At 42.9% G+C, this 16,215-nt stretch overlaps 1 protein-coding gene across 1 annotated transcript in view; it reads left to right on the top strand.

The window, feature by feature from the left end:
- The window catches only part of LOC140721489 (uncharacterized), a 126,233-nt gene that overhangs the window by 55,497 nt on the left and 54,521 nt on the right, over positions 1 to 16,215 (top strand). The window contains exons 6-7 of the mRNA XM_073036310.1: positions 714 to 815; positions 2,910 to 3,023. Of these exons, the coding sequence (XP_072892411.1) occupies positions 714 to 815; positions 2,910 to 3,023 (216 nt within the window). The remainder of the gene's footprint in view (positions 1 to 713; positions 816 to 2,909; positions 3,024 to 16,215) is intronic.

The following is a 16,215-nucleotide window of genomic DNA, read 5'->3' as shown; positions in this document are numbered from 1 at the left end:
CAAAGACACACAATAGAACCCATTAAAAAGAAGATTGTCAAACACCCGATGTGTAGAAAAAAATACAAACACTAAAATTAAACAGAGAACATTCAGAACTGAAGTTGATGAAAGTGAGTCCACAGACACGAAGCCTGACACAGACACACGGTGGCTTTGTAGAGAAACTGAAATTAGAACTGAGATGGGATAGAATCCAGTGAGAGAGAGATGCAATATCAACACCAGGGCAACAGGAACATTTGGGAACATTGATCCAGGGGGCAAAGGGATGGGAGGGAACCACAGAGACAGGTGGACAGTCTCAGTCACACCCATCGATGGGCATCGAACATGTTGTTGGAGCAAAATTACAGAGACAAGAGCAAATCAGGGATTGTTCTTGCACTTCAGGTTAATCTTTGAACAAATAATTTAGTGATGGGGAGGAAGACCGATGATGTTGAATCAGGTGTAGCTGGATCTGATGGTTTAAAACAGTTCTCACCAAGGACATTTACTGTTATGTCTTTTACATTTGGGGAGATGAGATGGAGGGTTTGCCATTGGTAACAACTGGGGTGAGAGAGTAACAGTTAAATGGGGTCAACAGTGGGATTGTGATTGCTTCCTGGGGTGCTAGAATTGATTGATGTCCAGAATGGCCTCCAGTGTCATAATCAGTCTGCATTGATTGTTAACGGCTTTCACATGCCTTTTTGATTTCTCTACAGGACGTCTGGGATACAGATTTTATTTTCTAAGCCTGTGGATCTGTAATACTTTGTCACTTACCGCCACGTACATTGTGTTAGTGTATTGGTTTGTGGTTGGAGGTGAGTGACCAGTACTCTTATAATTCGCAATTGTTTAATGTAGTTTCCTTGTACACAAATGTTAAGGAGAGCAAAATAATTATTATTCTGGAGTGATGCAGCTAAATAATCATAATAATATTCACTTCAGAACCCATGGTATTGAGGTGGAAACAGATCAACCCTAATCCTGAGGGGCTGCTGATGTGCTGGATCCCAACTGTAAAACACTGAATCAAAACGGTGCTTTGTAAGGGAATTTCTGTGAGAACGTATCTCAGTCCCAACGTGTGGAAATAGCTTCCATCTACCATTAAAATCTTGAAAACTCCAATTACACCTGAGTAAACTGCAGGGAATGCAGTCCTGGTCTGTGTAATCTCTGATAATTTAACACTCCAGTACACCTCTGCCTTTGGATGAGACATGAAACCAAGGAACCATTTATGTTCCCTGGGAGAATGTAACGGATCACCTGGTGCTATTTCCTAAAGAGAAACAAAGTTCTCACCAGTATCCAAGAAAATAATTCTCCTAACCAGCATCAGTAAAGCAGATTTAGCTTGGTTATCAGATGCAGAGGTGGCAATGGATGACAAATAGTGTACTACAGTGATTGGTACACGGTCTCCTGGTGTTTGTCATTGACATTAATGATTTGGACAGAAATTTAGGTGACATGATCAGTATATTTGTGGACAACAGGAAAATTGTTATGATAGTGAACAGTGATGAAAGTTGTCTAAGTGTACTGTGTACGTGGGCATAGGAATGGCAGATGATAATTAACTTAGAACAAGTACATAGAAAATAATAATAAATAACTAACTAAATCAATGACAGTATATGTATATTGAATAGATTAAAAATCGTGTAAAAATGAAATATATGTTTTTTAAAAAGTGAGGTCTTGTTCAAAGGCACAATGTCCATTTAGGAATCAGGTGGCAGAGGGGAAGAAGCTGTTCCTGAATCGCTGAGTGTGTGCCTTCAGGCTTCTGTATCTCCTATCCGATGGTAACAGTGAGAAAAGGGCATGGACTGGGTGCTGGGGGTCCTTAATAATGGACGCTGCCTTTCTGAGACACCACTCCTTGAAGATATCCTAGGTACTTTGTAGGCTAGTACCCAAGATGGAGCTGACTAAACTTACAACCCGCTGCAGCTTCTTTTGGTCCTGTACAGTAGCCGACCTCCACCCCCCCCCCCCCCCCCCACCCTCACCAGACAGTGATGCAGCCTGTCAGAATGTGATTAGACTAGAAAGAGTGCAGAAAAGATTCACCAAGATGGTGGGCAGAGTTAAAGTAGATTTTCACTGTGGCCCCCATTCACAGAATTTGTCTGAATTTTTCTATCTACGTACATCAGTGAATAGATATGCAGAGTCAAAGCAGCTGTCAGAAACACTCCTGCTCCCTTCCTCTGTTCACCATCTGACATTCCAACATAAACATCTGGAGTGATGGAGCTGGTGACAGTGACTGACATGTCTGAGTGATCGATGAATGCCATGTACAGCTTTTTCTTCTCCGATGGACTGTTGACCACATCATGAAATGAGGGAAATTAGGTTGCAATCACACTGAATGCAACCAGTGAGGAATTTCCACCAGTGAAGAACTGGTATCGAGCTCCAGTTGTGAACAGCAGATGCTACGGAAACTGGTCAGAATTGGAATGAAAATTTCAGCAACTTTCTCTGAAATTTATGTTTTCTCCATAAACAAATGTTGTGGATGTTGGGGGGAATAAACTATGGACCTTAATGAACTCTTTAAGGTCTGGCCATTGGAACCAGAAGGAGCAGCCAGTGCAGAAATTGACAGCAAGTGACATGTAAAGACTGGACTGGAGACCCACGTGGAAAATAGAGTGGGCACCATGAATTATTCATTCTTGCCTGGCACTGCAGTTCAGTGTCTTGTTAATCTACTACAGGGTCTGCTGGTGCTGGTCTGGGTCACAGGTTGGCACACTGGGTGGGAATTGGCATCTTCCCTTCACTGGGACATCAGTGTAAGAGTTTGGTTGTTGCAACCACTGGAAGTTTTCATTGACATTTCTCTGGAGCTTTGTTACATGTTTGCTTATTTGATTTATTTTTAATTGCAGGCCTTTCACCGTTGGACTTTGTTGTGATTGCTGTGATGATCATAGGATTGCAGCTTTCCTCATTCTATATCCCTTCTCTTTGGTATGTGACCGAGATCAGGGAGTTACTGGAAGGTATCTGTCATTGTTTAATACACACTTGGATATCACTTTGCAAGCAAGTGAAATGTGACATATTTTCAAAAAGAAAAAGATATCAAATTAAATCTCACTTGAATTACAAATACTCTATTCCAACTCTTCCAGTCCTCTACATTTGGGTGAAGTTGTCCTGTTCATTCCAGTTATGAGCTGATGTTTTGTAGCGACACAGAATACCTGGAAATATTTGGGAATTGTCTCTGAACTGACTCCGGAGGGTCTTTAACAGAAGGGGCCCTGAGAGGGACTGACTCAATTCATTTGTGTTTCACATTGTGTTGAACTTCAATGTAACACAAAATCAGTTTGGAGCTGAGGATCAAGGGAAAGGTTCCCCCCATGATCCTGACAGTGGCAAAGTTGGGAAGGGGTAGGACTGTCTCCCTTGTGTCTCTCTTGGATACTTACAACAACATTTTCATTCAACAGCAGCTTTCAGCTCTGTGGCTTTTACCCCCAAGTTCCTTTCCAGCTTATAAAACATCAAAGTTCAAAATGTTGTTATTCCTTCCTCTTTTCCTCATTCAGGAACTTCCTGGACAAGTCCACTTCACAAATTAACTTTCAACACAGATTATACTTCAAGAATAGTAGCAAAACCTCCAGCTCCTGGTATTAATATAATGAATTATATTAATTCATAAGGTCGTGCCTTATGAGCCTGATTGAAATTTTTGAGGATGTGACTGAACACATTGATGAAGGAAGAGCAGTAAATGTAGTGTATATGGACTTCAGCAAGGCATTTGATAAGGTACCCCATGCAAGGCTTATTGAGAAAGTAAGGAGACATGGGATCCAAAGGGACTTTGCTTTGTGGATCCAGAACTGGCTTGCCCACAGAAGGCAAAGAGTGGTTGCAGACGGGTCATAGTCTGCATGGAGGTTGGTCACCAGTGGAGACCCTCAGGGATCTGTTCTGGGACCCTTACTCTTTGTGATTTTTATAAATGACCTGGATGAGGAAATGGAGGGATTGGTTAGTAAGTTTGCTGATGACTCAAGGTTGGAGGTTTTGTGGATATTGTGGAGGGCTGTCAGAGGTTACAGTGGGACATTGATGGGATGCAAAACTGGGCTGAGAAGTGGCAGATGGAGTTCAACCCAGATAAGTGTGAAGTGGTCCATTTTGGCAGGTTAAATATGATGGCAGAATATAGTATTAATGGTAAGACTCTTGGTAGTGTGGAGGATCAGAGGGATCTTGGGTTCTGAGTCCATAGGATGCTCAAAGCAGCTGCACAGGTTGATTCTGTGGTTAAGAAGGCATACAGTGTATTGGCCTTCATCAATCGTGGAACTGAATTTAGGAGCCGAGAGGTAATGTTGCAGCTATATAGGACCCTGGTCAGACCCCACTTGGAGTACTGTGCTCAGTTCTGGTCGCCTCAGTACAGGAAGGATGAGGAAACCATAGAAAGGGTGCAGAGGAAATTTACAAGAATGTTGCCTGGATTGGGGAGCATGCCTTATGAGAATAGGTTGAGTGAACTCGGCCTTTTCTCCTTGGAGCAACGGAGGATGAGAGGCGACCTGATAGAGGTGTATAAGATGATGAGAGGCATTGATTGTGTGGATAGTCAGAGGCTTTTTCCCAGAGCTGAAATAGTTGCCACAAGAGGACACAGGTTTAAGGTGCTGGGGAGTAGGTATAGAGGAGATGTCAGGGGTAAGTTTTTTTACTCAGAGAGTGGTGAGTGCGTGGAATGGGCTGCCGGCAACGGTGGTGGAGGCAGATACATTAGGATCTTTTAAGGGACTTTTGGATAGGTACATGAAGCTTAGAAAAATAGAGGGCAATGAGTAAGCCTAGTAATTGCTAAGGTAGGGACATGTTCGGCACAATTTTGTGGGCCGAAGGGCCTGTATTGTGCTGTAGGTTTTCTATGTTTCTATTTAAAGTACAGTGAAGCTTCAGAGGCAAATTGCACAATAATATGTCAGCAAGTCACAGGGAACAATAATGATGCCGGTGACCCTGGACTGAACATAGAGTTCGGTTTGAAAGGAGGAGCACAAGTGCAGAGTTTCAGACAGGGAAATTCAGTGTTTGGTCTTTGTGGTAAATCAAAGCACACACACCAGTGGTGGAGTGATGAAGATCAGGAGTTCACAGGAGGAGAGAGTTAGAGAAGTGAAGAAATTTCAAATGCTTTGGACTAAACTGGGTCAGGGAATGTGAGATATAAAGATTTAGCAGGTTCTGAGAGCACAGATGAGATTTTAATCATTAGGCATAATAACAGGACACCTAAAACAAACATCCCTGAATCAGTAAACATCAACATGGTTTTGTGAGAGGGATATCATGTTTGATCTATTTATTGGCCTCTTTTTACAGTGATAACGTGCTGTGGGTAAAGGTGGATCTGCTGTGTTTAGATTTCCAGTGAAATGGTGTCATATCAAAGGTTATTGTGGAGAATGTGAAACAGGAAGAAGACAGTCGGCATAAATGGGTCTTTTCTGGTTGTCTGGATGTAAAAGTGGATGCCGCTGTGTTTGGTTCTGGGAACAGACATTTCCATAATTTTCTGTAATGTTCTTGCTGTGGGAGATGAAGGTGCCAATGATATGGTGGTTAAATTTGACACCAGCATAAAGAGAAAAGTAAATTGTGATAAGGACGTCTGGAGGGTCCAAAGGGATGAGAATGGGCAAATCATCTGACAAATGGAGTGTAAGGTGGCAGAATGTGGAATTGTTCATTTTGTCGGGGAAAACGAAGGAGTGTATTATTGAAATGGGGAGAGGCTGCAGATGCAGAGGGAGCTGGGTTCACTGGGCATCATTAGCAACTGGGGCAATTTCAGCTTCAGCAAGTAATCAGAGAAGGTAACAGAATGTCACATTTATTGTAGAGTGAACTGACTATACAAGAGTTAAAATTATCTTCAGTTAAATAGGACACGTTCAAGTTTATTGTCTTCTGACTGTACATAATACAACCAAATGAGACAAATATTCCTCCAGACCACGGTGCACCCACAAAACACAGATCACTCACAGCACAGAAAACAAAATATTACCACAAATACATTAATAAAACATAATTCAGAGTGCATGTAGTGTGCAGCACAGTAAACAGTAAACAGCTTGCTGAGGGGGAGCAGTTTCAAGTTGCTGGGTGTCAACATCTCTGAGGATCTATCCTGGCCCAACATCTTGATACAATTACAGTGACAGCGGCACGACAGTGGCTATATTTCCTGAGGAATTTGAGGACAACTGGGATGTCACCAAAGACACTCACAACTTTCTGCCGATGCACTTTGAAGAGCTTTCTAACTGGTTGCATCACAGTCTGGTGTGAGGGGTCACTGTACAGGATCGGAATAAGCTGCAGAAAGTTGTAAACTCAGTCAGCTCCATCATGGGCACCAGCCTCCCCAGCATCCAGTATAGCCTTTAAAGGCCATGCCTCAAAAAGGCGGCATTGACCCTTCAGGCCCCCCAACACCCAGGATATGCCCTCTTCTCATTGCTAAGATCAAGGAGGAAGAAGAAGATCTCAAGACACTGATGTGAAGTTCCAAACCAAACCTGAATCAACGATGGGATCCTCGACAGCTGTGGCAGGGTTTGAATGCTATCACCTCTTATAAAGTTAAATCAAGTGACATGGGAGACAGCAGAGCTTCACTTCCAGATGAGCTCAATGTTTTCTCTGCTCACGTTGACTATCAGAACATGGAGGAACCATCGCAAACTCCCACATCCCCCTATGATCCGATGATCTGAAGTGTGGGTTGTCTTCAGGAGGGTGAATCCCAGGAAAGCATCTGGAGCAGACTGGGTAACTGGCCACATACTAAAATGCTGATCAACTGTCTGGTGTGTTCACTGAGATCTTTAACCTCTTGCTTCGGCAGAGTGTGGTACCACCTGCATCAAGCAGGCTTCATTCATATTGGTGTTCAGGAAGAGCGTGGTAACCTGCTTCAATGACTATCGCCCAGTTACACTGAGGTACATCGACAGTGATGACGTGTTTTGACAGGTTGGTGATGAAACATATCAGCTCCTGCCTGAGAGGCGACTTAGATCCACTCCAATTTGCATCCGGAGGAACAGGTCTACAGCAGATCCCATCTCATTGGCTCCTCACTTAATCCTGGAACATCTGGACAGCAAAGATGCAAACATCAGGATGTTCGTTATTAACTACAGCTCAGAGTTCAATACCATCGTCCCCTCAAATCTAATCAATAAGCTACAAGACCTTGGCCTCAATACCTCCCTGTGCAATTGGATCCTGAATTTCCTCACTTGTAAACCCCAGTCAGTTCGGATTGGCAACAACATCTCCTCCACGATCTCCATCAGCACGGGTGTACCACAGGGCTGTGAGCTTAGACCCTGCTCTACTTGGTTTACACTTATGACTGTGTGGCTGAGCACAGTTCCAATGCCACATTCAGGTTTGCTGACAACACCACTGTCACAGGCCAAATCAAAGTGTTGATGAATCAGCATACAGGAGGGAGATTGAAAATCTGTCTGAGTGGCGTCACAACAACAACCTCTCACTCAATGTCAGAAAGACCAAGGAGTTGATTACAGACTTCAGGAGAAGGAAACCAGAGGTCCATGAGCCAGTCCTCATCAGAGGATCAGAGGCGGAGAGGGTCAGCAGTTTTAAATTCCTGGGTGCTACTATTTCAGAGGACCTGTCCCGGGTCCAGCCTGGATCAGTGTGGACATGGTGGAGGATTACAAATACCTGGGGATACGAATAGATAATAAACTGGACTGGTCAAAGAACACTGAGGCTGTCTACAAGAAGGATCAGAGCCATCTCTATTTCCTGAGGAGACTGAGGTCCTTTAACATCTGCTGGATGATGCTGAGGATGTTCTACGAGTCTATGGTGGCCAATGCTATCATGTTTGCTGTTGTGTGCTGGGACAGCAGGCTGAGGGTAGCAGACACCAACAGAATCAACAAACTCATTCGTAAGGCCAGTGATGTTGTGGGGGTGGAACTGGGCTCTCTGACGGTGGTGTATGAAAAGAGGATGCTGTCCAAGTTGCATGCCATCTTGGACAATGACTTCCATCCACCCCATAATGTACTGGTTAGGAACAGGAGTACATTCAGCCAGAGACTCATTCCACTGAGATGTAACACTGAGCGTCATAGGAAGTCATTCCTACCTGTGGCCATCAAACTTTACAACTCCTCCCTCGGAGTGTCAGACACCCTGAGCCAATAGGCAGGTCCTGGACTTATTTCCACTTGGCATGATTAACTTATTATTTTTAAATTATTTATGGTTTTATATTGTTATATTTCTTCACTATTCTTGGTTGGTGCGACTGTAACGAAACCCAGTTTCCCTCAGGATCAGTAAAGTATGTCTGTCTGTCTGTCTGTCTGTCTGTTCTATAGATGTGTAGTGGAGAGTATATTGATTGACTGCATCATAGCCTGGTATGGAAAAACTAATGTCTTTGAATGGAAGCCTGATACAAAGTAACAGATTCATCCCAGTACATCACGGGTAAATCCCTCCGAACCATTGAGCACATCTACATGAAACACTGTCGTAGGAAAGCAGCACCCATCATCAGGGATTCCCACCAACCAGGTGATGCTCTCTTCTCACTGTGGCCATCAGGTAGAAGGTACAAGAGCCTCAGGACTCGCACCACCAGGTTCAAGAACAGTTACTACCCCTCAACCATCAGGCTCTTGAACAAAAGAGGATAACTACACTCAACTTCACTTGTCCCATCCTTGAAATGTTCCCACAACCAGTGATCTCGCTTTCAAGGACTCTGTCTCATTATTACTTGTTATTTATTTGCATTTGCGCAGTTGTTGTCTTCTGCACTCTGGTTGATCTTTCATTGATCCTGTTATCGTTACTATTCTAGAGATTTGCAGGGCAGCACACAAAAAAGTGCATCTCAGGGTTGTATATGGTGATACTTATGTACTTTGATAATAAAATTGACTTTGAACAATTGACACTCTGTCAAGACCCTCGGGATTTTCTCATAGAACAGTACAGCACAGGAACCGGCCCTGAGGCAGAGTGTCTGTGCTGAACATGATACCAAATCAAACTCATCCCTTCTGTCTGAACATGATCCATATCCCTCCATCCCCTGCAGATTCTTCTCCCTGTCTGAATGTCTTTTAAATGCCTCCCCCACCCCTGGCAGCCCACTCCAGACACTGGCACTCTGTAAAATAATTTGCCTTGCACATCTCCTTTAAACTTTTTCCCATTGACCTTCAAGCTACAGCCTCTAGTTTTCGACCTTTCCACCCTGGGTAAAAGACTGACTGTCTGCCCTATCTATTCCTCTCATAATCTTATAAACTTCTGTCAGGTATCCCCCCCCCCCCCCCACCACCCCACACCCCTCAGCCTCTCACACTCCAGATAAAACAATCCGAGTTTACCAAATCTCTCTTTACAGCTCATACCCTCTAATCCAGGCTGCATCTTGGTAAAACTTTACTGCACCCTCTCCAAAGCCTCCACATCCTTCCTACAACTGGGCAAACAAAACTGCACACAATATCTGTACAATGTCTGCAACTCTGCCAATATCTTTTTTTTTGTCATCTGTAAAGTGTCGGAACAGATATATGGGAGAAGGAAGAAAAAGAAAACAGTAAAGTTCTTTGTACTGTTAGAGATAAACAGAGAGGAAGAGGTGGAGAATCTCTTAAATGCATTTATTTTAATGCTAGGAGCATTGTAAGAAAGGTGGATGAGCTTAGAGCATGGATTGATACCTGGAAATATGATGTTTTAGCTAATAGTGAAACATGGTTGCAGGAGGGGTGTGATTGGCAACTAAATATTCCAGGATTTCGTTGCTTCAGGTATGATAGAATCAGAGGGACAAGAGGGGGATGTGTTGTGTTGCTTGTCAGAGAAAATATTACAGCGGTGCTCTGGCAGGATAGATTAGAGTGCTCATCTCGGGAAGCTATTTGGGTAGAATTGAGGAATGGGAAAGGTATAGTAACACTTACAGGGGTGTATTGTAGACCACCTAATGAGGAGCGAGAATTGGAGGAGCAAATTTGCAAGGAGATAGCAGATATTTGAAGTAAGCACAGTGTTGTGATTGTGGGAGATTTTAATTTTCCACACATAGACTGGGAAGCCCATACTGTAAAAGGGATGGATGGTTTGGAGTTTGTAAAATGTGTGCAGGATAGATTTTTGCAGCAATACATAGAGGTACCGTCTAGAGAAGGTGCAGTGTTGGATCTTCTGTTAGGGAATGAAATAGGTCAGGTGACAGAGGTATGTGTTGGGGAGCACTTTGGGTCCAGTGATCACAATACTGTTAGTTTCAATATAATTATGGAGAAGGATAGGACTGGACCCAGGGTTTAGATTTTTGATTGGAGAAAGGCTAACTTTGAGGAGATGTGAAAGGATTTAGAAGGAGTGGATTGGGACAATTTGTTTTATGGGAAGAATGTAATAGAGAAATGGAGGTCATTTAAGGGTGACATTTTGAGGGTACAGAATTTTTATGTTCCTGTTAGGTAGAAAAGAAAGATTAAAAGTTTGAGGGAGCCATGATTTTCAAGGGATATTTGAAACTTGGTGAGGAAAAAGAGAGATATTTACAATAAATATAGGCAGCATGGAGTAAATGAGGTGCTTGAGGAATATAAAGAATGTAAGAAGAATCTTAAGAAAGAAATTAGAAAAGCTAAAAAGAAGATACGAGGTTGCTTTGGCAAGTAAGATGAGAATAAATCGGAAGGGTATCTACAGTTATATTAATAGCAAAAGGATAGTGAGGGGTAAAATTGGTCCCTTAGAGAATCAGAGTGGACAGCTATGTGTGGAGCCGAAAGAGATGGGGGAGATTTTGAACAATTTCTTTTCTCGGTATTCACTAAGGAGAAGGATATTGAATTGTGTAAGGTAAGGGAAACAGGATATCCTGACAGGACTTCCCTAGGACCTTGAGGGAAGTTAGTGTAGAAACAGCAGGGGCTCTGACAGAAATATTTCAAATGTCATTAGAAACAGGGATGGTGCTGGAGGATTGGCGTATTGCTCATGTGGTTCCATTGTTTAAAAAAGGTTCTAAGAATAAACCTAGCAATTATAGATTTGTCAGTTTGACGTCAGTGGTGGGTAAATTAATGGAAAGTATTCTTAGAGATGGTATATATAATTATCTGGATAGACAGGGTCTGATTAGGAACAGTCAACATGGATTTCTGCGTGGAAGGTCATGTTTGACATATCTTATTGAATTTTTTGAAGAGGTTACTAGGAAAGTTGACAAGGGTAAAGCAGTGGATATTGTCTATATAGACTTCAGTAAGGCCTTTGACAAGGTTCCGCATGGAAGGTTAGTTAGGAAGGTTCAATCGTTAGGTATTAATATTGAAGTTGTAAAATGCATTCAACAGTGGCTGGATGGGAAATGCCAGAGAGTAGTGGTGGATAACTGTTTGTCAGGTTGGAGGCCAGTGACTAGTGGTGTGCCTCAGGGATCTATACTGGGTCCAATGTTGTTTGGCATATACATTAATGATCTGGATGATGGGTGGTAAATTGGATTAGTAAGTATGCAGATGATACTAAGGTAGGTGGTGTTGTGGATAATGAAGTAGGATTTCAAAGCTTGCAGAGAGATTTAGGCCAGTTAGAAAAGTGGGCTGAACAATGGCAGATGGAGTTTAATGCTGATAAGTGTGAGGTGCTACATTTTGGTAGGAACAATCCAAATAGGACATACATGGTAAATTGTAGGGCATTGAAGAATGCAGTAGAACAGAGTGATCTAGGAATACTGGTGCATAGTTCCCTGAAGGTGGAATCTCATGTGGATAGGGTGGTGAAGAAAGCTTTTGGTATGCTGGCCTTTATAAATCAGAGCATTGAGTATAGTAGTTGGGATGTAATGTTAAAATTGTACAAGGCATTGGTAAGGCCGAATTTGGAGTATTGTGTACAGTTCTGATCACTGAATTATAGGAAAGATGTCAACAAAATAGAGAGAGTACAGGGAAGATTTACTAGAATGTTACCTGGGTTTCAGCACCTAAGTTACAGGGAAAGGTTGAACAAGTTGGGTCTTTATTCTTTGGACCGTAGAAGATTGAAGGGGGACTTGATAGAGGTATTTAAAATAATGAGGGGGATAGATACAGTTGATGTGGATAGGCTTTTTCCATTGAAAGTAGGGGAAATTCAAACAAGAGGACATGAATTGAGAGTTAGGGTGCAAAAGTTTAAGGGTAACACGAGGGGGAATTTCTTTACTCAGAGAGTGGTGGCTGTGTGGAACGAGCTTCCAGTAGAAGTGGTAGAGGCAGGTTCTGTATTGTTATTTAAAGTAAAATTGGATAGGTATATGGACAGGAAAGGAATGGAGGGTTATGGGCTGAGTGCGGGTCAGTGGGACTAGGTGAGAGTAAGCGATTGGCACGGACTAGAAAGGCCGAGATGGCCTATTTCCGTGCTGTAATTGTTATATGGTTATAAGTTACCATCTAAATTTCCATCCAAGTCACTTCTGGATTACAAACAACAGAGGTCCCAGCACAGACACCTACAAAACACCACGAGTCACAGACCCCCACCCAGAATAACAACCATGCTGAAGAGCGTGGCCTCACTCTTCCCGTGGTCGACTCTGGTCCCCGATGCCAACTCAGACTGGTTGCAGATGCTCATCAATCTGTAATCTGACCAAATGTGGTTTCTCATTACCCATGCAAAGGTGCAGGGCCAGACAACAGACCTGGTGGGATGTAGAGGGATTGTCCAACCCAGCTAACACAGGTCTTTACAGACATCTTTAACATCTCTCTGAAACAGTTCACTGTCCCTGCAGGTTTCCAGGCAGCCACCATCATTTCAGTGTCCGAGAGAGACAGTAATTGGCCGAATTGATTACCACTCAGTGGCATTGACCTCAACAATCATGAAGTGCTTTGAGCAGCTGGTAATGGATCGTATGAAATCCCACCGTCCAGCTACATTGGACCCTTCCCAGATCACCCACCACTCAAACCACTCATGTCAGAGAGTTAACCATGAAACACACACCTTCTCCTTTTGCCTTCCCCGAGTCAGCAGTTGGGTCCATTCTGTGAATCGTGAATCCCTCTGGTCTGTCTGCTGCATCCGGCGTGTCTGGAGAAAGCCACGTTTCCATAAAGCATACAATTGAGCCGACTCTCAGCTGCCTCTGATGCAGCAGTCTTGCCCTCAGATCCGTGATTTTGTTCTCCAGTGACGGCACATTTGCCAACAGGATGCCGGGTAAAGGAGGCCTCATCCCCCTGTGTTTCAGCCTGGCTTGGATTCCCCTCTCCGGCCTCACTTTCAGACATGGCAATGAGCTTTAAAGGCCCCACACCTGACTGGTCCGGGACCTTTTAAGTGTTATTGATGTTCCTGCCTCAAACACAATATACAGGTTGAGTAACCCTTCTCTGAAATGCTCGGGGCCAGATTTTGGATTTTTTCAGATTCTGGAATATATAATGAGATAGTTTAGTATTGCCATCATTTCTGACTCTGAATTTATGTGCTACCAGTAAGCAGACTTTGTCTTACACTTGGTCATCACAATCTGTACGTCACAGTAAAAATTATTACACAATACTAATATAATGAAAATATAATGTGTGCAGGGTAACAAATCAGTACAGCAGCATCAGAGAATACCTGAATCAGCTGCTGAATAACAAACAACGGCAGGATTTCAGTCTCCAGCTACAATGCTGTGCTTTCGTTAAAACATTACAGTACACTGTATTTGTAGTTTACTTTTAGGTTTTATTTACGGTATAAAACAATCAGCATTGTAAACTTGTTCTGGTGTTAGATTTTCATCACCGACAATCTTTGCAAGCTTATCACTGAATTTCTCTGATCAGAAGCTACTTTATCTTTGGGGACAGTCAGCTTGGCTTTGTGCGTGATAATTCGTGTTGAACCAATATTTAAGAGATTCTTGAGGAAGTTCCCAGGAAAGCTGATGAAGGCAAGGCAGTGGATGTTGTCTACATGGGCTTTAGCAAGACACTTGACATGGTCCCACATGGGAGGTTGTCAGAAAGGTACAGACACTTGGCTTTCAGGATGAGATAGTAAATTGATTAGACATTGGCTTTGTCGGAGAAGCCAGACAGTGGTTACCTCTCTGACTGGAGGTCTGTGACTAGTGGAGTGTTACAGGATCAACACTGGGTCCGATGTTTGTCATCAATATCACTGATCTGGATGATAATCTGGTTAACTGCGTCATTAAATCTGCAGATGACGCCAGGATTAGGGGTCACACCAGGATCCCAATTTCCCTCGGGATCAATAAAGTAAGTCCGTTTGTCTGTCTGTCTTTCTGTCTGCATGGTAGGGTACTGAGGAGTGTGGTAGAACAAAGGGATCTGGGAATACAGGTCCATAATTCATTGAAAGTGGAGTCACAGTTAGATGGGGTTGTAAAAAAAGCCTTTGGCACATTGGCCTTCACAAATCAGTGTTTTGAATACAGCAAATGCTTAGGCTGAAGTTGTCTAAAACATTGGTAAGGTCGAATTTGGAGTACTGTGTGCAGTTTTGGTCACCTACCTACAGGAAAGATGTAAGTACCGTAGATTCCGGACTACAGAGCGCACCTGATTAAAAGCCGCTGGCTCTAATTTTAGAAAGAAAATCAATTTTTTACTTGTACAGGCCGCACCGGATTTTAGGCCGCACCGGATTTTCGGCCGCAGGTGTCCCACGTTGTAATATGAGATATTTACACAGAAAGATATTACACGTGAGGATTTTTTAACTTTTAATTAAATCCATATGGTAACATAAACAAATACATATTGCAAATGCTTTTTTTCGAACCGTGCCTGTAACACGGCTACTTTTAAATATACATTGCGTATACTTTTTTACTGAACAACATTCCAATATCTCCTAACGACTGGTAAAAAATATATATACTGCAGCCTACCAGGAAAAGTTATTGATCGCCTTTAACTTAAAAGCAGCGATCGCTCAGATCCAATGCCGCTGCTCCGCCGCTCCCCCCCTCCTTCCCGTTTATCGCAAACCGGTATCCCACAAGACGCGGCGAAACCGGGTGTGACGTCATAGCATCCCGCGATGTAGTACAGAAAACAAATATAGTTAAAACACTTCAAACTTTAACTAACAAATGAATTACTAAGCGAAAATATTATAAACTAAATAACTGCCATAAAGGCAGCACAATGCTTTTCTTCGAGTGTTTTCCATGTTGATGAGGGTGAGTACAAATGACTGATTTACAATAATTTAATTGTGAAAGTGCGCTTGATTTATCGTACAATTTCATTGGACCTCTGTGAACTACTCATCAATTTTATTGGTCTACTGTTACGAGGCAAAATGTTTTTGGCGGCATGAAAAAAATAATGCATTAGCCGCACCGTATTAAAGGCCGCAGAGTTCAAAGCTGTTCAAAATGTGGGAAAAAAGTAGCGGCTTATAATCCGACATCTACGGTAATTTTGAAAGAGTACTTTTCATTATATTAATGCCAGGAGCTGGAGGTTTTGCTACTATTCTTGAACTATAATCTGTGTTGAAAATTTATTTTCACAGGGTTATGTGCTGGGTCTGTTGTCATTTGTCATCTATATCAACAATCTGGTTGATAATGTGATTCACTGGATCAGTAAATTTGTGACTGACACCAAGCGTGGGGGTGTCGTGGACAGCGAGGAAGGCTGTCATTGCTTGTGGGGGGATCTGGAGCAGCAGGAAAAATGGTCTGAAAAATGGCAGATGGAATTTAATGCAGACAAGTTCTTGTTGATGCACTTTGGGAGGACCAACCAGGGCAGGTCTTACACAGAGAATGGTAGGGCAGTGAGGAGTGTGGTAAAACAAGGGCATCTGGGAATACAGGTCCAGAATTCATTGAAAGAGGTGTCACAGTAAGAGAGGGTCATAAAGAAACACACACAAAATGCTGGTGGAATGCAGCAGGTCAGGCAGCATCTATATGAAGAAGTACAGTCAACGTTTCGGGCCGAGACCCTTCGTCAGGACTAACTCAAAGAAAACATAGTAAGAAATTTGAAAGCAGTGGGGGGGGAGGGGGAAATCCGAAATGATAGGAGACGACCGAGGAGGGTGGGGTGAAGCTAAGAGCTGGAAAGGTGACTGACATCA

Source organism: Hemitrygon akajei, chromosome 2 (assembly GCF_048418815.1).
Source record: "Hemitrygon akajei chromosome 2, sHemAka1.3, whole genome shotgun sequence".
NCBI lineage: Eukaryota > Metazoa > Chordata > Chondrichthyes > Myliobatiformes > Dasyatidae > Hemitrygon > Hemitrygon akajei.
The sequence above is the reverse complement of the archived record's forward strand: the minus strand, read 5'-3'. Positions and strand labels throughout refer to the sequence as shown.